The 23,246-nt window shown below is 42.7% G+C and overlaps 1 protein-coding gene across 1 annotated transcript in view; it reads right to left on the reverse strand.

The window, feature by feature from the left end:
• Positions 1 to 11,299: 11,299 nt before the first annotated feature.
• Positions 11,300 to 23,246, reverse strand: part of HCRTR2 (hypocretin receptor 2) — an 818,959-nt gene continuing 807,012 nt past the window's right edge. Inside the window, exon 7 of the mRNA XM_069236773.1 lies at positions 11,300 to 12,116. Coding sequence (XP_069092874.1) covers positions 11,890 to 12,116 — 227 coding nt within the window. The 3' untranslated portion in view covers positions 11,300 to 11,889. The remainder of the gene's footprint in view (positions 12,117 to 23,246) is intronic.

Genomic DNA, 23,246 nt, shown 5'->3' on the forward strand with positions numbered 1-23,246 from the left:
CTAATGGACGTTGGTTAAGTCTCCAAGTCCCAGGTTTTCTGTCACTTTTGTCTTACAGAATTAGTATAATAAAGATGGAGTACAATTAGCTGGAATACGACACTACATGGCAGCTAAGCTAAGTAAGCTTTAAAGTTTTAAATATATGCTGTACGCGTGCTTGCAGACGAGAGTGTGTTTATGTGAGGAAGAGTGTGAATATGTGTGTGTGTGTGTATGTGAGTTTGTGAGTATGTTTGTGTCAGTCAAAGTGAAAGTCAAATGATAATGCAATATCACTTTTGATAGTCATGGCATTTTGGTGAAATTACGCTTATTCTCTCAACTAAGGGCAGACAATGTTCTATACAATTTATTAGAAATCTCACCTGCACTCTATCCTGTATAGTTCTTAAATCTCAATCCTATGCCCTGTTCTGTGATTCACTCTTTGTAGTGGCATGGTATATAATTAAGAAAAACAATATTTATACGTCCAACAACTCATTTACACGTCTTGTGCCGATTGGTACCGCCCTCTCTATACATATCTAAGATACTATAGCCCATATTTATACGTTTTTAGTACGTTTGCGTCGCTTTTGCGTCAACAAGTGGCACAAATGCGGCGCTAAAAAAGTGTAAATAAGGGCCTATGTCATTTATATGTCTAGTGCAAATTGGTACCACCCTCTATATACATATCAATACATGGCAACTGAGCCTTGAGTACAATAAACTCCATCACTACTGCATTAATGCCCCCACCCCCGTTGCAGGATTCTTTAAACAAATATCTTTTCTAGAATACAATCAGTCAAATTCATCATTTATAACTACATAGGACCTGATTATGATGTGAAGATGTGATCAGTGTATTCCGAACTGTGCATTAACCACTGTTTACACATGGTTTGGAATTACAAGTTCAAAGGTAATTAACACATCTGATATTTATCAAATACATTAAATACAACAAGATGTGTTACATTTCAATAGGTAATGTGTAATTTGGTTCCTTAAACTCTAAAATCCACATGTTGTTCCGCATAAACTCATAGTAGGTGCTATTTATCACACCCGATAAATAGCATACCCCATACTATCATTATTTATTAGGTGCTCTAAATAGCGCCTAGACTGATAATCAATGCCATAATTGCATGTGACATCTTTGGAGACTGGTTCTTTGGAGTCTGGTTAATAGTTTTGGTTACCATTTACCTTTTCCTAACTGGCTGTGTTTCCTCAGTACCCTGTGCATTGTATTGTAGGGGACTGCACTTCCATTTTCTTGATTTCATCACTTTGGACATCTATGCTTTAAATTTAGCCTACTGTCATTGGCCTTTACTTTCCGATACATAGTTTGGTATGACTCTTTTAAAAAGTCTAAGATCTGAACTATTTTGCAAGATTTTATGTCACACAAAAAAAAAGTGTCTTGTGGAATCCTTCTGCAATGATTAAGATTAAACACACCAAAGGGATTACCCCTTTATCTGATTGTGGTAACACACCCATAGTCACTTTCCTTTCCCAAAAGTGAATTATCCTCACTAGGATATTAGGTCTTCTTTAATTGAAGTATTTACTATCCTGCTTCTGAACATTGGAGCTTTGAATTTTGCTCATTTTTTTTTCAGTAGGCAACCAGTATGAAACGACATTTGCATCAGCATTTTGGACCGGGCAGTCAGTGCAAATGTCTTTACACTCGTTGGTCAGTACAACCTTCGGTGCAATGTTGTTCGGTGTCATTGCAACCATAACTGATCTTGCCCGAAACGAAAAAAGCGTGTCCTTGGGCGTTCTGTCGAATCAGCAGCAAGATTTTCTTGCCCATCAGTGCAGTCAATTCTTCTTTTCCATCCTGTAAGGTCCTTAATCGCTCTCTTGTATTAGCACAACGTTGCATGAAGGAAGGCTAATCATATTTCTTGTGCTCTCATCAGATCTAATGCAATAAAATCAATAATTAAAAAATGTCTTAGTTCCATTGACGCTTACTGAAATAGGTGTCCACGAATGCAAGCACATCAGCCCATCAGCCCATATCCATGTTTTCTCCCACAGCTAAGAGATATCCCCTGCTGGACGTTTTCATGCTTCTTTTTTGTGTCCTGCAGGAAAATTTGCTATGAAATAGCAAAGCTTTGAATGGTTATGGACGGCTGAGGGCGGGCAGTTAACATTAGCAGAATGGAACCCATTAATTCTGGACAACTTTCACTGTGCTTGTTCAAGCTACTGGCATTCAGCTGTAGGCGACATAGAGCATCTATGCACAGCGACCGCCTGTTATGTTCTAGCTATGCAGACGTTGAGACTGCATGCACTGCAAAGCAACATATTGCACTGTGAGCACCTCTTCGTTAATAAAGACCCTTGTCTCTTAGTTAATATTATGTTGTCTTCTATAGATTTTTTGCAAATACACTTTTATATTTCGTGTGCACCAAATCCAACTGCATGTATGATTGTAGAGATGCGGATTTTCAGAGGTGTATGCTTGCTTAGAGAACTTTTCTCTGGAGATAGTCACCCAGTGGATTTCCCATATTTGAAGTTTTATGGTTAGGTATGTAAACGTGGATTGTGGCTAGCAAACAGTGACATTTAGTTATCTTGGTTCAATTACTCCGAGTCACGAACATTGAGGGCAATTAGATCGGAATACCAACACAATAAATGTGAAGAATCGGGTACAAGTATTAGACACTAAGCGAAATGGAGCAAAAAGGGTAAAATACTCCACAACTGGACAATTCCAATGCAAGAAAAGGAGGATGTTAGGTTACGTAAAGGCGCTGTGCAAGGGCGCTCGTAAATAAAAAACGTTTTAAAAAGGAAGGGCCATATTTATACTTTTTGACGCAAAACTGCGCTATCGCAGTTTTGCGCCAAAAAGATTAGCGCCGGCTAACGCCATTCTGAAGCGCCATGCGGGCGCCGTATTTATTGAATGGCGTTAGCCAGCGCCAGCAGACCGGCGCTGCCTGGTGTGCGTGGAAAAAAACCACGTACACCAGGCAGCGCCGGCGTAGGGAAAAATGGCGTTAGGGCGTCTTAAAATGGGGCAAGTCAGGTTGAGGCAAATAAATCGCCTCCACCCAATTTGCGCCATTTTTAACGACGCCCAGACGCCATTTACATGACTCCTGTCTTAGTAAAGACAGGAGTCATGCCCCCTTGCCCAATGGCCATGCCCAGGGGACTCATGTCCCCTGGGCATGGTCATTGGGCATTGTGGCATGTAGGGGGGCACAAATCAGGCCCCCCTATGCCAAAAATAAATATAAAAAAAAAAAAAAATTATACTTACCTGAACTTACCTGAATGTCCCTGGGGTGGGTCCCTCCATCCTTGGGTGTCCTCCTGGGGTGGGCAAGGGTGGCAGGGGGGATCCCTGGGGGCATGGGAGGGCAGCTGTGGGCTCATTTTGAGCCCACAGGTCCCTTAATGCCTGCCCTGACCCAGGCGTTAAAAAGAGGCGCAAATGCAGGTTTTTTTGCCCCGCCCACTCCCGGGCGTGATTTTTGCCCGGGAGTATAAATACGACGCATTTGCGTCGCAGTCATTTTTTTAGACGGGAACGCCTACCTTGCATCTCATTAACGCAAGGAAGGCGTTCACGCAAAAAAATGACGCTCATTCCTCAAACTTTGGCGCTAGACACGTCTAACGCCAAAGTATAAATATGGTGTTAGTTTTGCGCCGAAATTGCGTCGACAAAAACGACGCAAATTTGGCGCAAACGGAGTATAAATATGCCCCGAAGTGTTTAGCTAAGTATTTGGAGCGTTGGGGAGAAAACAAGAGGGGGTTGAAATGGTATAGGGCACTCCCGCCAAAAATTATTTTATAGAAAGTAATCCATTCTAAGGATAGCTTTGGAATTTCTGATGTACAACAATTTATTTCAAAATCAATTCAAAATGTAGACACTGATGTTCAATCATACGCCATTATTCTCAAAATTATTAATTGTGTGGAGATAAATCGAGGAGACCCGCATAAACATGTTGCATTTTGTTGGATTGCCTTTCCCAGCACATGCATAGTCTACATGCACTTAAGAATGTTGTGTTAAGTTTTATACCAAAGTAAGGAAAGGGAGGGAAAGCCTTAATTTTTCACGGACAATTAGTTAACAGATTTTACTCCTTCTGAAGAAAATCTAGAAAACATATGTGCCTGTGCAAACTCTGCCTTGCTTACTCCTTAGTATAACGTGCACAGGTAACAAAAGAAAGGCTATGAATGTGTAGGATTTTGTGAGTATGCCTGTGGATTTTGAGAGATTTTGTGAAATCTTCTGAAATCCAGAGAAAACCTAGGAATGTTGACAATTTAAAAAATGTTTTGTCCACTATCATACTGTATAGACCACAGCCTGGTACACATGTTCTCTTAAGCGATCACAGTAATTAACAGAAGTCTTCAAATGAATAGAAAAGACAAGCTTCAGTAATCCGCACTAGATCCAGTGTAATACTTTGGGCCTGATTTAAGAAAAGTGGTGCTGCTTTGGTGCAGCGCCACTTTTCTTGCAACCTTTAGTGCACCCTCATTACTCCACCATGTGTGCATCATTTCTAAGATACGCTGCACCATGGCGGTAGTTAGGAGAACTAGCATTGTTCGGAGCTCTGCAGGATTAGCGCCAAAAAGTTTGAAGCTAATCCTCCAAAGTCCATTGAGGCCCATTGTAAACAATGGTGTGCCTCATTTTAATGCCTGCTCTGAGCAGGTGTTAAAGTGCCGAAAAATATGACGCAAAGAAATCTCTTAGATTTCTTTGCACCATGTTTTCAGCCACCCTAAAGGGGGAGCGCCCCCTTTGTGTACATTATGCTTCGGGCAGGCATAATGTAGTGCAAAGTGTTGCAAAGTGGCACAATGCATGCATTGTGCCACTCTGTAAATTTCTTGCGGCAAATGTGGCCTCGTTGGGCCACTTTAGCATAAAAACAAATTATGCTAATGTCGACACAAGGAGGCGCTAGGGGCCCTTAAAATTTGCCCCTTTGTGTTTATCTAATGCCCATTAATGATGGCAATACACACAAGGTTCATTGTGAATTGAAAGATTAACCCCAACAGTGTTGGGGGTTAAAATATCCTCTGGTGCAATGCATCAGAGGATTTTTTTTTATTACCCTGGGAGATGCGGATGAACTTCCGCGTCTCCACCCACCCCTCACCCGCTGCTCTGTGATGTCAGTGTGCCGAGAGACGTCACCTTTTTCCCCACCGGAGCGGCAGAGGATCAGGTAAGCGTCCTCTCCCTACTCCGGTGGGGAGAAAGGCCAAAATGGCCTATCCAGATGCCAGGGAGGCATTGATGGAAAGAGGAGAGTCTCCCCTTTCCATCGATGCCTTCCTGGAGCCATTTCCTGGCAATGGATTGCAGTACAGTTACGATCCACGGCCAGGAACCGCCCCTAGGCACCAGGGATCTTGCTTGGGGGGGTAGGCCCCGTGTAAATGCCACCCCCACCCTCCGGGTATAGATAAAAATAAGATAAGTTGGGGTTCTTCTAGGGGGCGATTGTGCCCCCAGATAATGAAATAGATGTATTGTTTTTAAAAATGGCCGGGTCGGCCCTTCGTTCACGGGGTGGCCCCTGGGGGTAAGAAAAAGAAAATGGGCCATTTTTTTTTATACGTGTGTGCTTTGCCACGATTGTCCCCAGGGAAAGCACACATGTATAGAAAAAAAAGTGATGTAGCGAGTCAGTCTCTCTGTCTCCCTCTCTCTCGCTATATATATATATATATATATATATATTTATATATCTCATATATATATATATTAAACGAAAGACAAATCTCTATAGATATGTATGTATATGTACATATATATGTGTGTAAATATATCTATATATTTATATATAGATTTATATATATATATATATATATATATATATATATATATATATATATATATATATATATATTTTTTTTTTTTTTTTTCTATGTGTTGTTTTGTAGCAGCCCCCCCCCCCCGGGAAACCACACATATATAAAAGTGATATATATGTATATGTATATATATATATATATATATATATATATATATATATATATATATAGGGAGATTGAAATAGATCTGTTTTTTGTCTAGTGGCAGTTTTGATGCCATAAAGTAGTGCAGATGGTTTATTTGCCTGCTGCAGAGGATATACATGTATATGTTTTTAGCTGAGTGGATTAGTAAAGCCAAGCGTTACCTGCGCATTAAAACAAATGAAATGTATGTGCGATGGGGACTATTGAGATATGAGGGGCACTTGTTTTGGGTGGTACTGAGGGAATTAGAAGAGGAGGTCATGGGAGGCAGAGTACCAAAAATGTCTGTTGCACTGGCTGCCACCAGCACTAAAGGCTGTGATGATCGGTATGTGGTAAGGTGAAGTAATGCTTTGTCTTTTTTGTTTTTTTCAGTGTCTTCAGAGAATCTTCCGAATCGGAGAAGAAGGGAAGGTAAGGTGATGACATTTACTATTGGACACATCACACACACCCACGAGCAGTTTTGTGGCTTTATCTGTTTTCTACGTAGGATAGTACTTTAGAGGGGCAGTTTAGCCAGTAGCAGAGATGGCGTCTCATTGGATGACTGCTGCTCAAGCCCTAACTCAGGTTACGGAGGATAGTTCTGAGGCAGAGTCAGAGAATGAGACAGCATCTGAGGGAGAGGACAATGGGGCAGAATCTGGGAGTGATTTGTCAGTCGGCGGAGTCCCATCCGACGACACCTCTTCCAGTGATTCTGAAGGAGATGATGACGACAGCCGTGTTGTCCCTTCGCAAGCACAGTCTGTGCAGCGGGACAACATTGGGTTAGCTGAACCCAGAGAGCAGGTGCATACAGCCACAAGCACAGAGAGAGTGCTCTCTTGGCAGCCACCTGTTTAGTTCAGCCCCAAATTCCACCTTTTACTGGTGACGCTGGATGTAAAGTCGATGCGGGAAACTTGTTGCCAGTCGACTAGGTCTATCTATTTTTGGATGTTGACTTCCTTCAGGAAATTGTGCAGCAAACAAATTTGCTTGCAGACCATTTTCTGAGGGAGCATGGAGGCACTCCAGGGCCCTGTTCTAGGGCATGCCAGTAGACTCCCACTTCGCTGGTGGAGTAGAAGATATTTTTGGGCCTTACGCTTAAAATGGGGTCCTACTGGACGACTCGCAGGGTTTTGGTAACCCCCATCTTCACACCATACATTAGCAGAGATCGTTTTTTGCTACTGCAGCACATGCTGCATTTCAATGACAATTCTGCTGCATTGCCACGGGACCATCCAGACCATGATAGGTTGTTCAAAATTCAGCCTGTCGTGGAACATTTGTCTGCCAGGATTCCAGAGATCTATACTCCTGGAAAGAATATAGCATTTGACGAGTCCTTGATCCTGTACAAAAGATAGCTGCTGTTCAGACAGTACACTGCGAGCAAAAGAGCTCGCTATGGCATAAAAGTGTACATGCTGTGTGAGAACTCTTCTGGCTATGTGTAGAGCTTGAGAGTGTATACAATGAAGAACTCTAATCTTAACCCTGTCCCTTATCCACCCGTGTTAGGGGCCACAGGTAGGATTGTATGGGAACTTGTCCAACCACTCCTTCACAAAGGTTATAACCTTTATGTGGACAATTTCTATACAAAAGTAGAGCTGTTCAGTGAGCTCTACAAAGCTGGCACTGGGGCCTGTGGTACAGTTTGCTGTAACCGCAAAGGATTCCCGCAGAAGCTTGTTTGCAAGAAGCTCCAGAAATCCAAGAGTACTGCATTGTGTTCCAACGAATTGCTTGCAGTCAAGTTTTTGGATAGACGTGATGTATACGTGCTCACTACAGTTCATGATGAGAGCACTTCCCCCATCACGGTTTGGGGTCACATGACCGAAGTCCACAAGCCCATCTGTAAACTTGATTACAATAAGTACATGGGCAGAGTGGACAAGAAAGAACAGGTTCTTCAATCATACAATGCGTGTCATAAAACTCCCACTTGGTACTAGAAACTGTTTACCCACCTGATCCAGATGGCAACATACAATGTGTATGTTGTTTACTGTCAGACAACCACAGGAAGACTCATGACTTTCCTTGACTTCCAGCTGTCTGTAATTGAAAGCCTCACTGCTGTTACAGAAGCAGCAGCAGCCTCCACCTCATATGTTCTGGAGGATGTGGCAAGGCTAGAGGAGCTACACTTTGCCTATTGCATTCCTAATACACCCAAAAATGATCGTCCATGTTGTTGTTGTAAAGTGTGCTTGAAGCATGGAAAGCGGCAGGAGAGTCGGTATTACTGTCCACAGTGCCCATCTCAACCAAGCCTCTGTGTCCCTACTTGCATTATGTTCTATCATACTAAAGCAAAGTTCTGGGAAATTGACTGAGGTGGAGCTGCTATTGGATAATCCTTTCAGTGGCTGTGCATGGATACCGAACGTCCATGGGCCACTGCTTCGTTAGGCAAGCAGCAATAGAATTTACTTCATCTACTTCAGGAAATCATGGACCTTCTTATGGCCTGCTTGAGACCTATGTACACTGCCAGAACGTGGTAGGTGTTCTGTTCAATTAACGTGAATGATAGTCCCCATACTGCACATACTAGTGGACAGAACATATGCCACATTGTCACCGAATACCCTGTGTGGCAGAATGTTAAAAACATGACTGAATTTTGAAGTGCTTGTTAGGGAACTTATGTATGCCACACAAGGACCACCATGATTGCCAACGAGAACCAGAGTAAGGGTAATAAGTCAAACAAATGTCCTGTTGGACATATTTACCAACATTTCTACTTGTTGGAAAGTGTGCAAAGTCAATTTGTAGCTTCACTTTCAAAGCAAAAGTAGAAGTATTGGTGGATGAGTCCCACAGGATATTTGTTTGCATTTTTAACTTTAGAGACCTTAGGATTTCTTCACCAGCATGTCTGCCTTAGTTTCAACTGTAGATATGCTCGCTCATTTCGAGGAATAGGCCTCCCAGGGCATACTTGGACACCCCCAACTTGCATCCACAAACTAGTATAGGTTTTCTTGGCAATTACACAGGATTAGTTAGGTCTCTGATGAGAACAAAGACATGAATGGGTAAAGAAAGCTTCTGGTAGGTGTGCCTTCCCAGGGATATTGCACAGGTAGACAGCAGATAGTAAAGGTAGTATAGATGTACATCATCTACACCTATGGATTCAAACACATTACTGCCATCCCAGCACTGCAGGACAATGACACGTATGGGTCAGTGTTTGACCTGCCTTTCATGTTCATCCTCCATCAGAACATAGTAGATGTTCAGTTTGCTGTATGATAAGTGCATTACAGTCACAGCACTGCACATGATATTGTAGACTCGGAATCCCATGTGTGCCAAACACTGCCCTTTTTCATAGCCTATGACCTTCTCTTTAGGGAACATCGTAAGAATTCCCCAGAATGTCTCCCTTAGTTTCAAAGGTAGATATGCTCACTCAGTTCGAGGAATAGCTTTGTACTGCATACTGTGACACCCCCAGCTTGCATCCACAAACTAGAAGGAGTTGGATTTAACACAGTGAGTACAGTAAAGACACATGAAAAACGTCTTCCTGAGCCTCAGGTGGCTATCATGGGAGTCATTAGTAAAGGTTTGTTACGCATGCCTTCGGTAATGTTCAGGAAGAAGGAGGAGGTTACATGACAGGTGGTAAAATGTAGTCAAATGTATTCCGTCCTGTGGCGTATAAATGTGATGGGCCCTTGTCTGGAAGCGGTAAGTTAATGTTAGTGCAGTGATTGGTTGGATTGGGCCCGTGGCCGGCGGTATGAAAGGGTTGTTCGTTGTGCGTGAATGGCATGTGAATGGACCATAAAGAGGTTGGTGCCTGGACGTAGCTTTATGGCCCACCTTCATAAGGCCTGGTTTCAATATTCAGATACTTTGATAAGTATTCATGCTTTGAAACCATAATTTCTGGAGGTGCTAAAACCAACCAGTGTGACTGGTGGATTAACTTTAACATACTAGTAGCAGGGGAGTCCAAGGGTGCAGGACTTGCGTGGCTCTCACCAGTTTTCCTTCACCCAGAATCCAAAGTGTGGCTTATTCCTGTCCCAGAAAGCACCGTTCTTCCAAAATCCATGATGGCTAAAAAATTCAGCAGAGAGGTCAGACCTCCTAACTACACCCATTATTACTTTCACGGTGGGCTGGTGGCGGCAGCACTGTTGCCGACTCGTAATCCAGCCGACGGCAATGCTGCAGGCCGCAGGGGGCACCCTCACCCACTTAATGCGCACTGCCTGCAAATTGGGCACAACAGAGCCGGTTGAACCCTGGCGGTTGGACTACCAGGGTTGTAATATGGCAGTCAAACTTCCACAGCAATGGCGGTCCAGACCGCCACCGCAAGTCTGGCGGTCTAGTGACCAACAGACTGGTAATCAGGCCCTCAGTTCCCTGGAATGGCAAAAAAGTGTTCCACCTTTATAAACGAGTGGAAGTGATTCACAAATCTTTTTCTAGGAGTAGCTTTCTCGTGGTCACAGTCTTAGGTGTAACCTCAATTTTTTCTGGGAATAACACATTCTCACAGTGCAAAAAGTTATGAATCCTAAATGTGTCTATATCATTGGGAGTAAATCTAGAATTATTTTATGCTCGGGCTTAATGCTAACAAATGACACACGCTTTCTTTTTCAGCACTTTTTTCCCATTTTTGGGGAAAATCCGAAATTGTCGTTGTAATTTGGCTAATTACTTCATCTCCTCCAGAGAGAAGCCACCCACTCTGGGTACCTTTTAGAATCCCTAGGATGTTGGAAAAAAAGGATTCAAATTTGGCGTAGATAGCTTATGTGAACAAAAAGTTATGAAGGCCTAAGCATGAACTAATCCAAATAACCAAAAATGGCTCCGCTCTGGGGGGGTTGGAGGCCCAGAATCTAAGGGGTTAACAAATATTACACAGGTTTCAATGAATTAATACATTTGGGTTACTAACACGTCAAATGTTTTTCAACAGGTTATTTTGTGTCATTTTTCCGAAAAAATTATCATTAGATCAAATATTGTTCGGCATCTGTGTTTACCGAGTGGTCGGGAATAAAATCATAAAACCCAATAGTTGAAAGACAAGAACGTTCAAATGCAGTGAGGAAAAATGAGGGAACGATGTAGGAATAGGATAAAAAAATAATGTGCGAATTTCGTATAAAATATTGATCTGAAACTCAGATGACTATATTCTAAATCAACCTCTACAATCAGTGACAATTACAATAAATTGACACACCCAGAGAACCGCTTCCAAATTCAAAATCCAAGTTGTAATTTATTTGTTTGCATGCCTTTCATTTAGTCTTTGAACTTAAATAAAAAGTAAAATAAATGTACACAAAATATTAACAAAATGTACATCAACCTTTCTGTGTCTCGTTTAAATAAAGTTATTCTATCAATAGGGGGACTGTGAGTCTTAAGAGCCCTTTGTAAACATTTTTTCAATATATTTTCAACACATGCTGGTGATTTAAACAGTACCGTAGGTGCTGCCTTCCCTTATGGACATTTTGTTGTAGCTAGTAAAAATGTACTGTCAGAACTAGAGATCTTTTGGATCATTAGAAGTAACAAAGCAGTATCGTAACATGGTCATATTTTTCATTCACACGTTTTCCTAGGAAAGAATGAGAGTTGCAATAATAACAATAGATTCGCAAAGCAGCACTCGGGAGAACATCTTTCCATGTTCATGTGGAATGGTCCAGTTGTCCATCAGCTCAGGTTGGATTTACCTGTCTGCCCTGATAGCCACACACTTGTCTCACTGGCAACTATCCAGATCATTCCATAACGTAAAGGGTATTCATGGTCAAAATGAGTTCATAGTTCACAGCATTACCAGTTGTGAATAGCTCCAGTGCCATTCACAGGGAGGGTGCTTATGCTGGTCAGTACTACATGCTCTGAGAGTCTTGAAATGTTATCAAAATTGCTGGTCTGGGTTGTCAACGACTTCCGGCTTTCTGTGCTCGCACGCCCTCTGTTAAGTCCTTTTTCTTGATGATGGTGAACAGCAGTGCAACAACAAGAAAACGCTGCTTTGAATTCCTCTCTAAATTTCCCTGTAGTTAAAATGAGAAAGACAGAGAGACTAGTTTTTTCACCTTGCAGGAAGTACACTTTCAAATTATAAAATTACAACTGCCAAATTAAATGATGGGACCTCTGTGGTTTTGCCATTGGCTCTGATCAAATAAGCCTTTATTATGATGAGAGATGGATAGGACAGCTTGTACAAATAATTGTAAATGATTAAATACAGTCAACAAATAACCTAGTGGCATTGGAAAGTAACTTTAGTAAGCAGTTGTTAAAAAGTGGGTTATTGGTAGTGGTAAGTATGAACCTACCTCTGGCAATAAGGCCACTAATCAAATATAGGCGCAGTAAAGGTTTCAGTAAATTAGCCCCGTGCTCAACCCTTGGTAGCTGTAACCAAGCAGGCAGGTCTAACTTAGGAGACAAGAGTGTAAAATGTTCAATAACACCAATACAGTAAATAAAAGAGACACAACACACAATAAAAATCACACAGCTATTTATAAAAATAGGTTATATTTTTATGAGTAAATGGACACCAAATGATAAAAATCCAATGTAGGGAACTATAGATATGACTTTTTAAACAATACACATTTTCTAGTGCTTAATAACACAAAGCGCCAACTTCACCAAAATTCTTCAAACGTCTCCAAACTTCAGGAGGTGTTTCTTAAGTCCTTCTTACAGGTACAAAGCGTCCAAAAACACAAATCCAATGGTCGGGAATCTCCTGGATGGTCCTTGGCAAGTTGGACCACAATGTCCACAATGCACCTGGCCAAATCCTAAAAGGTCCAGTGAATGCGCTCAATAGACCAATAGAATGCAGAGTGACACCCAGATGCATAGCCACTTCCTCCAAAGTGTGGCTTATTCCTGTCCCAGAAAGCACCGTTCTTCCAAAATCCATGATGGCTAAAAATTCAGCAGAGCGGTCAGACCTCCCAACTAGACCCATTATGACTTTCCCGGTGGGCTGGTGGCGGCAGCACTGTCGCCAACTCGTAATCAGGCCGATGGCAATGCTGCAGGCACCCTCACCCACTTAATGCGCACTGACTGCAAAGTGTGCACTACAGAGCCGGTGGAACCCTGGTGGTTGGACTACCAGGGTTGTAATATGACAGTCAAACTGCCACAGCAATGGCGGTCCAGACCGTCACCGGGGTCTGGCGGTCTAGTGACCAACAGACTCGTAATCAGGCCCTTAGTTCCCTGGAATGGCAAAAAAGTGTTCCACCTTTATAAAAGAGTGGAAGTGATTCACAAATCTTTTTCTAGGAGTAGATTTCTCATGGTCACAGTCTTAGGTGTAACCTCAAGTTTTTCTGGAAATAACACATGCTCACAGTACAAAACGTTATGAATCATAAATGTGTCTATATCTTTGGGAGTAAATCTAGAATTATTTTATGCTTGGGCTTAATGCTAACAAATGACCCACCTTCCCCACAAAAGGTGTTCTTTTTAACAGCCTAATGACAGAGAAATACACTGTAAATCCAACAAGGGAGCAACACATGCTACAATGGAAATAGTTTATTTTAAATACTGAAGTCAGACTTCAAATACAGGTTGAATGGTATTGTCAAGAAGAGGTTGACAATGGAGTATTCAGGTTGCTGAAGAATTTGAGATTTACAAAATATTCAGAAGGCCATGAAATCAAGTAATGCTGTAAAAACGTCAACATTAGTGGTGTCTCTGCTTTGTTGCTACTTCAGTAGATTGGGGCAGTAGGGTTATCACTTTTCCATGCTACAGATGGTTTGAGTGATCATTACCCACTATCACTTAAGCTGTCCATCAGCCATTCTTTTGGAAAACCTATTGTTTGGATCCTGCCCGTAGAGACCAGTAACAAAAAGGCATTCTGAGAAAAAGTGCCAGTATAGATCCGGGATATCTATTAACGGAGATTGTGGTGGATAACAGACAATGATTATATGTTTGACTCAAGAGCCAGAACCATCTGGTATGCTTACAACTTTTATTGAGATATGCAGAACTGTCACCCAACGTATGTCTACCAAAATGCCACAGGGGAGGTAAGGAAGAAGAATTGGTTTGATGACACATGCTCCTCCACCCATGCCTAATAAATGCTCTTAAGAGGACCCCAAGAAAAATTGATTAAGTGAGATTGTATAGAAAGTGATATATGCTGGCTATCAAAGAGAGAAAGGCAGTCATAAGACAGGAGGTTTGGCACAAATTCCACGAGGCCAGTTCCAGAAATGACATATCACTTTTCTGGAAACCAATCAATGCTCCCTTTATTGGAAACAGCCTTAACACTTCTACAGATACAGTTATTGCCCAATTCAAATGGATTCAACACTTCTCCAAGGTATATAATAATAGCATAGACTCTGATCACTCTTATATTCCAATTCTGAGTGATGGTCCTATGGGTAGCAGCAAACTGACCCCAGTCAGTGTGAAGGAAGTAATATTAGTTATTAAATACAGTCCCAGGAATAAGGCCCCAGGACCAGATTGTGTGCTGACTTATTTATTTAAAGATAATGTAGAATTGTGGGCCTCACTGATAGTAAATGTTCTGAGAAGTGCTGTGAGTAAGGTTACTTGAAGTCCTGGTCTACCTCCATCAATGTACCTTTTTACAAGACAGGAGACAGAGCCTATCCATGCTAGTATCTGCCCATCTCTCCAACTGATTCAACTGCTAAGGTAATGGGAAGGATTTTACTAGATTGGTTGGAAGACTGGGTCACTGAAAAGGGTATTTTTTTATGAAGTTCAGTGTGGATTTAGAAAGGGCTTAGGGATAATAGACCAATGTTTTAACCTACATTTTATAATTAGTAAATATACAAAGGCACGAAGTGACTTCCTATATTTAGGGTTCATGGACGTTTGTTCCGCATTCAACTGTGTTGACCGGGGGAAGCTGTGGGCGAGAGTGTTGGAGATGGAAGTGGAATCTTACATTTCTTGTGACATCTTCATGAGATGAGGGTGCCTCTAGGCATATTAGGTATGGACCAAATGGTAAGTGTACAACAGCGATCAAGCTTAGGCGTGCAGTTATGCAAGGTTGCATGCTGGTGCCTTTCCTATTTTACCTTTATATAAATAACCTAGAGACATCCCTATTATATGTAGAGGTCAACACGCCTAGAGAGGGAACCAAAAGTTTTTCTACATTGCTATACACAGATGATTGTGTTTTATCATCCAGAACAGTGGTGGGCCTATTGAGGTTATTGAATAGATTTTTTCTGTTTATGAGTAGGCTTTGGCTTTCAACCAATATTACAAAGATGTACACTATGATGTGCGAGCGATCACCAAGCAATTTGATGGTGCATGACATTAATGGGTTAAAACTTGTGCATGTTCCCATCTTTATATATTTGAGGGTTCCATTTGACAGTCAAAGTAGTTAGTCACATCTTTTAAGAGCAAAGAAATCTATAGAATCAATTTTCAGGTTATCATGCACAAGTTAGTGAGAACACATTTTTTGAAAGATTATTGTCTGTGCCTACTAATGTCCTGACTCATTCATGCCACCTGGAATTAGGGATTCTGTTCATGGAAGATCTTGTTAAACTAGCTCCACTCATATTATAGTTGTGTTTACGATGAAGCCAGAGACCCTGCTTAATTAGAATATCATCACCAATTGTCTCCAGCACAACAAGGCTTGTAATATAGCCTGGCTGACATCTATAAGAGAGCAATTTAATATGCTAGGTAAACTTGAATTTTTTAATAACCTGGAGAGGTTAAGGAGTAAGAAAAGTGTGGCCACACATTACATGATTACTTCTACAAATCAAATGGAAACTTATTTGCACCTTTCAGCATTTCATCATCAGAGATTTTACCTGATCAGATTTAGATTTAATCTCACTAATTTATTGGTGTAATATCCAAAAGGGATGCAGGGAGACAGGGGTCCTACACCATGTCCATGTGATTCAGCGTCAGCACAATCTATGCTGTACTTCTTTTTCCGTAAACTGTATACAGTACCATGAAAGCAGTTTTTGATCCCCTTACTAAGGTTTCTAAATATTAGAAGATGAAGACCAACTTTATTATACCTCCAATTGTTGTGATTGGAATTAGATTGTATAACAGTGCATAATTTTATTCCGGCTGCTGTAAGAATTTGGAATATGGTGGGCAAGTAATGTCTTAATTATGTTTTTTATGTTTTAATTGATTTCAAGCCGTGTTTGAAAGATACATTTGTTGATGTATGTAGCATGGCATGAATATCTTTATATAAGAGTACCTTACCCGCTCACATATAATTTTATGAAATAATTCTCTTTTAACTTCATTTTTATGAACATAATGGTGCATAAAAACTAATTAGATCATATGCCAAGCTATGTTTTATACAAAGAGACACTGTATGAATTATTTACATAGGAATGTCTCATTTTGACTACATGATTGTATATTCATGAGTATTATGGTATATAAGGGGATCTAGGCTTTTGGGCTAGACATCTTTTAATCATGTTCCGTTTGATTACTGAGTGGCATAGGCTATTACAATATGGATTTTTGTTTTGTGATTTTACCTTTTTGCACACTGAGTCAATGCATGAATTACATACATTTTCTAGTGTAAAATTTAGACTTTATGTTTAATGTATCTATGTTGTGCTTTTTCGTGGTTTAAATAAACCAAATAAAGTTTATTAAGATAAACTAAACTGGTGTGTCTTAAAACAGAAGAGGTAATGCACCAAAAAGTATAATTTCTTTCAAACTAATGACAATGAGCACTCACACCATTCTGAATGAACTAAAATCTCACGGGTGAGGCTAAAGGCACTTCAAAACAAGTTATCAAACCCAAGGAGAGATAAACAAATCCATTTTATGATTTTGTTTTAACAGCACCACTGGTTCCATCAAGGAAAAAAGTCTCCAGTATGGGAATGTGTAGGAAGCTGGGTCTGTATATGCTATCTTAAAATGAGAGATAGTGTGCACAGAGTCCAGGGGTTCCCCAAGAGGCTTGACAGAGGCAACAATAGATTATACAAATGCTCTATTTGTGGTAGTGTGGTCGAGCAGTCAGGCTTATTAGAGGGTAGTGTTAAGCATTTGTTGTACACACACAGGTAATAAATGAGAACACACACTCAATGACTCAACTCCAGGCCAATAGGTTTGTATATAGAAAAATATTATTTTAGAACCGCAAGATTCAAATTGCAGGTAAGTAGATTAAATATAAGGTACTTTGCACAGGTATAGATAGGACTTTGAATCAAAACAGTAATGTACCCAGTTTGGCATAAAATGGCAATAAGCTATTTTAGAAGTGGACACAGAGCAAAATTCAACAGTTCCTGGGGGAGGTAAGTACAGTTAAATTAATGTGGTAAGTAAAACACTTACAAGTTCAATCTCTTGGGCATCGGCAACCCACCGTTGGGGGTTCAAGTCAACCCCAAACACTTAGCACCAGCAACACAGGGCCGGTCAGGTGCAGAGGTCAAAGAGGGGCCCGAAAAACATAGACGCCTATGGAGACAGGGGATGCTCTGGTTCTAGTCTGCTGGCAGGTAAATACCTGTGACCTCGGGGAGCAGACCAGGGGGGTTTAGTAGAGCACTGGGGGGGTCCCAAGTAGGCACACAAAGCAAACCCTAAGCGACACAGAGGCGGCCTGGTGCAGTGGGCAAACAAGGCATCGGGTTTGTAATTGAAATCAATGGAGGGACCCTGGGGTCACTCAGACATTGCAGGCAGGGCACAGCGGGGCTTCTTGGGCCAGCCACTGACTGGGCAAGGGTGAGGGCTGCCTGCTGGTGACTGCTGCACTGGTGGTTGGTTCTTCACAAGACTAGGGGCTGTGGGTGCAGTGCTTCTTCCAGGAGTCGGGTTTCTTTTTTCCTGGCAGTCGTGGTCAGGGGGGTCCTCGGGATTCCCTCTGCAGGCGTCATCATGGGGGTGCAGAGAGGTTAGCCCATGGTGGACTGGGGATCCTTTCAGGGTCGTTGGTATCTCTGGACACTGGGCAGGGGCGTCGGGTGCAGAGTGGTAGTGACTCACGCTTTTGGAGTGAGGTGAGAGTCCCTTTAAAGATGGTTTCTTTTTGCTTGAGGTAGACAGTTCCACAGTCATCGGGAGTTCTTGGTCCTTTGTAGTTTCAGGGCAGTCCTCTGAGTCGGCAGAGGACACTGGGCCCGCAGGATGCATCGCCAGTGAAGGTTCTTTGAATCAGGAGACAGGGTGGTAGGGCTGGTGCCAAAGCAGTTGTCGTCTTCCTTCTTCTCTGCGGGGTTTTCAGATCAGCAGTTCTTCTTCTTTGTAGGTCATCAGGAATCTGATTTCATGGGTTCAGGGTCACCACTAAATACTGAAGTTGGGGGTGTGTTAGTGTCCCAGGGCAGTAGCCAATGGCCACTGTCCTTGAGGGTAGATACACACTCCTTGTGCTCCCTCCCTTTGGGAAGGGGAGCACATCCCTATCCCTATTGGGCCAAATCCGCCAAAACAAGATGGAGGATTTTCCAAGGAGGGGGTCACTTCAGCTCTAGTTACCTTAAGGGTAGACCTGGCTGAGGGGGTGACTCCTCCTTGTTTTTCTCATTATCTCCCCAGACCTGCAGCCAAAAGTAGGGGCTGTGTCTGGGGGGTGGGCCTCTCCACTAGCTGGAGTGCCCTGGGGCATTGTAACATGAAGCCTGAGCCCTTGAGGCTCATTGCTAGATGTTACAGTTCCTGCAGGGGGGAGGTGTGAAGCACCTCCACCCAGTGCAGGCTTTGTTTCTGGCCTCAGAGAGCACAAAGACTGTTCCCCCAGGGGGTCAGAAACTCCTCTGTCAGTGGCAGACAGGCACAGACCAGTCATTCCTGCACTGTAGGATTGGGTAAAATACAGAGGGCATCTCTAAGATGACTTCTGTGTGCATTTCTTAATAAATTCCACACTGGCATCAGTGTGGGTTTATTATTTTGAGAAGTTTGATAGCAAATTTCCCAGTGTTCAGTGTAGCCATTATGGAACTGTGAAGTTCGTTTTGACAAACTCCCAGACCATATACTTAATGTGGCCACACTGCACTTACAATTTCTAAGAATAGGCTTAGACACTGTGGTGGCATATTGCTCATAGAGATATGCCCTCACCTGTGGTATAGTGCACCCTGCCTTAGGGATTTAAGGCCTGCTAGAGGGGTGACTTACCTATGCCACGGGCAGTATTTTGTGCACATGGCATCCTCAGAGGGATGCCGTGTTGACTTTGCCTTTTTCTCCCCACCAACACACACAATCTGCAATGGCAGTGTGCATGTGTTAGGTGAGGTGTCCCTTAGGGTGGCACAACCCATGCTGCAGCCCTTAGTGTCTTTCATGGTCACAGGGCCCTTGGTACCACTGGTACCTTTTACAAGGGACTTATCTGTGTGACAGGGGCGTGCCAATTGTGGAAACAATGGTACATTTTTAAAGAAAGAACACTGGTGCTGGGGACTGGTTAGCAGGGTCTCAGCATGCTCTCAGTCAAGTCAGCATCAATATTAGGCAAAAAGTTTGGGGTAACTGCAACAAGGAGCCATTTTTCTACACAAGACCCCCCCCCCCCCTCCAACCCACAGGCCAGGAGACTCAGCCAAAGCTGGGAGAGTCTTCCTAGTCTGTCAGGCGAGGAAAAGTAGGGAAAACAGGCTGTTTTGTTGTAGGGCCTACTCTGCCTTACATCCTCTTGTTCAGGTCATTCCCTCTGGGGAACTGACCCATTTCCACAGTGATAGGACCCAGTCTGAATTGCATCTGTCTGTGTTTTTAGTGTCTTCACCCAATCTTTTTATCTTGGGGCTAGAGGTATCCACCTCTGCTAATCGTATCTTAGCCAGGGTCACCCGTAGCTTACCCAAAGAGGTTACCCATAGCTCGGTAACCCCATCATAACCAACAGGGTCAGGGGGCCTACCTTGCTATTTGACATGGGGTCAGACCACCATGCCAAGGCTAGTGCAGCCATAAAAGCTAACACCCAGCAGAGGCCACTGGCAGCTGTCAGTGCCCAGAACCACACCTTTAGCTTTTCACCAACAAGGGAAGGGGCTAAGTTACAGGCTTCTTTTGGTTCAGGGTGCCTGTCTGCTGTGATACAGTAGGGGGTTGCTTCTTCTTGTAGTGAACACCCTTCTTCAAGTCTTTCTTCTGTTAGCTGAGGAGCCACCCACTTATTCTTAACAGTTGCCTGACTAGTCAGGACTTCTTGTGGGTCAGTTTGGACTTTATCAGTGCCACCTTTGGAGTTCTCGCCTACTGGAGCAGAAACTCATTTGCTTACTGGAACCTTGGCTAAAGGTTGTCCACCTTTCCTGCACTGTTTTCTCCTCTTGTTCTTCTGCGGGCCACTTGTAGTTACTGCAGGGGCAGCACCTCAAGACCCCCTGGGAAGGACTGGCACTGGACCAGTTCCTATCTTGGGCTCTGACCAACCTCTGGGTGGTCATTTCCAAGGAGACAATGAAGGGGGAGGTCTCCACCGACTACCACCCTTCTCCAGCTAAAATTCCCATCCACGTCTAGGGGCACTAATGCCACAGGCCTGTTAGTGCAGCCAGACCAAACTTCACCCATCAGACTATGAGGAAGAAACTTACCAGTGTGCCAAGTTTTGTGGCACTGCAATCACCAGTGGCCAGACCAGGTACTGGTCACCTCACATCAGACACCCAGAAGGACATTGCATTACAGACTAAAAAAGAATCAGGAGGAAGCCACAGTCGAGTAACTTCAGGAACAACTTGGACCTCCTACCAGAGTGCCCCTGCTGACCTGCAAGCGACCCTCAAAGTAACCTACCTCCTGCTTCCAAGGGCACCTTTGCGCACAACTCCTGGCTCACAGATTCACTTTGCACGCAGCTGCTCTGTGTCCTGCAACAAAGGTCCAACTGTGCTTTATAGGTCCCACACCCCTTGCGACCTCGACACTTCAAGGGGACCAACTGGACTTACCTTTAAGTCCACCTCTGCAGCGCTTTTCCAAGTGGTCCCTGAAGTGGTCTGGCACCAGCTCCATTGAGTTTCTGCAGCTGCTCCCACCGGAACCGGGAGTTGCCTGAACTTCTCCAGCTGGTCCAGAGTACCCAACAACGACCTCAAACTACCTGCAAAAGGAGGCATTGGTAAACAGATTGCCTGATTTACTATGAATTTTCAAAGTATTTATTCATTGATTCCTATAGTGCGTAATTAAGCACAAGACCAACTTTATTAAAACTTTTAATATTCATTACTCAAAAAGTACTTACCAAATGTTGATGATCTTCGTCTTTAAAGCTTTATAACAATCCAAAGTATTTTTGTTAATTGGTCTCAAGTTATTCTTTAGAGTGTGTGCCTCAACTTATTGATATTGTGAGTACAACAATGCTTTGCACTTCTCCAAGATTAGCCTAACTTCTTGGCCAAGCTATCATAAAAATTAGAGCATTAGGTAGTCTAGTTTTTACCTCTGTATACCAACATGTGGTTGACTGGACCCCCTGCACAGTGTGCCTTGCTTTACACACTACATAGAGGGCCAGCCTCTTAAACATATACTAGGGACATAGAGTAAGGTAATTTTGTCAATTAGAAGTATTGCCAATTTCAATAGATTTTAGGGTTCCGAGCAAACACAATGGGGCCTAGTGAGCATAATCCCAGTGTACTCAGTTAAAAAACAAGCAGCATCAGTCCAGAAAAATGGGGGTGATCATGCAAAAATAATAATTTTCCTTCAGCTGTACTGAAGTTGTCCATATTTGTTTTAAAGATGTGAACCATTGCTTAATGGTCACAATGTTAAAGGCTGCAGAGTGGAATGGGAGGATTAGGATTGGGAGGATGGGAGTTTTTCAAGCTCTTCACAGTCACCTTGCGGCCAGGCGTATCTGCTTTATGACTTTCAACACTGCACTTCACTCCATTTTTGAGTGTGCTATAAGATATTCAGCTCAGGACCAAGTCTCCTCGCATATGGTTAAACCAGGTGATAGGATCACAGAATAAAATGTTAGCACCGTCTTGGTTTGTGAACTTCAGACAACAAATACTGGGAAATCTACTATCTAGGATAGGAAAAATCTTAAAACTAGTCACATCTAGGTTTTCTGAGGAATGGCATTTTTCAAGCACATGAAGAGCCCTGTTTGTGGCCCTTCTGTGCTGACACTCTCAGAAAGCCACTGAAACGCTGTATGGGCAAACACAAATGTGGTAATGCTGCCTCCACAGGAGTGGCATAGAAGACGATCTTTTACTATAAGCTAAGTGTTAAGACTAGAGAAGTGATGGCTGTGGTGCAAGGGACTTAAAGTCCTGCTAACAGATTGCTGCCTCTGGGAAGTCTCCTGTCAACTTATCTGAGGACACTATTCTGTGCTCTAAATTGGTCAGTCCTGGATATGGTAACCATGAGATATATTATCATTGTCTTTTCATAATGGTCTTTTTTTATTCGTTATACCTATTGACCATAGAAATGGCACATCACATACCTACTGGTGTAATGATACCAAGACACCAGATGAGAACATACTAGATGCCTCAAGTAAACCTAAAAGAAAGAAGCATGGCTTGTACTCATGGGTGGTGCATTGATCATCACCAGTGCCTCCTAAGACATCCCGCTGTGTTCATATTTCTGTTAGTGTAGAGAGGTGTTCACTATGTTAATTGGAGCATGGGGCATGGTGCCTAGCAGCAGGATGGCAGAATGCTATACCAGTCAAGGAATTTCAAACTTGGGGCCTGATTACAACTTTGGAGGAGGTGTTAGTCCGTCCCAAATGTGCTGGATATACCACCAGCCGTATTACGAGTTCCATAGGATATAATGGACTCGTAATACGGCTGGTGGTATATCCGTCACATTTCGGACAGATTAACACCTTCCTCCAAAGTTGTAATCAGGCCCTTGGTCTTTTTCGTTGTTTACTGGGTGAAAGCCATATATTGTGGAAGGTGGCCAGGGGTAAGCCATTTAATTAGCCTTATCCAAGACGGTAATTTGCTCATGTAAAATTATGAGAGGTATTACTGGTGAGACTGAAATCTTCCTGTGATGTTAGTTCCTGTAGTCAAATTATGTGTTGGGCACACATTTGTGCAAGTAACTTGACATTGGTAGCTCTGGTGATAATATGA

Source organism: Pleurodeles waltl, chromosome 5 (assembly GCF_031143425.1).
Source record: "Pleurodeles waltl isolate 20211129_DDA chromosome 5, aPleWal1.hap1.20221129, whole genome shotgun sequence".
Lineage (NCBI taxonomy): Eukaryota > Metazoa > Chordata > Amphibia > Caudata > Salamandridae > Pleurodeles > Pleurodeles waltl.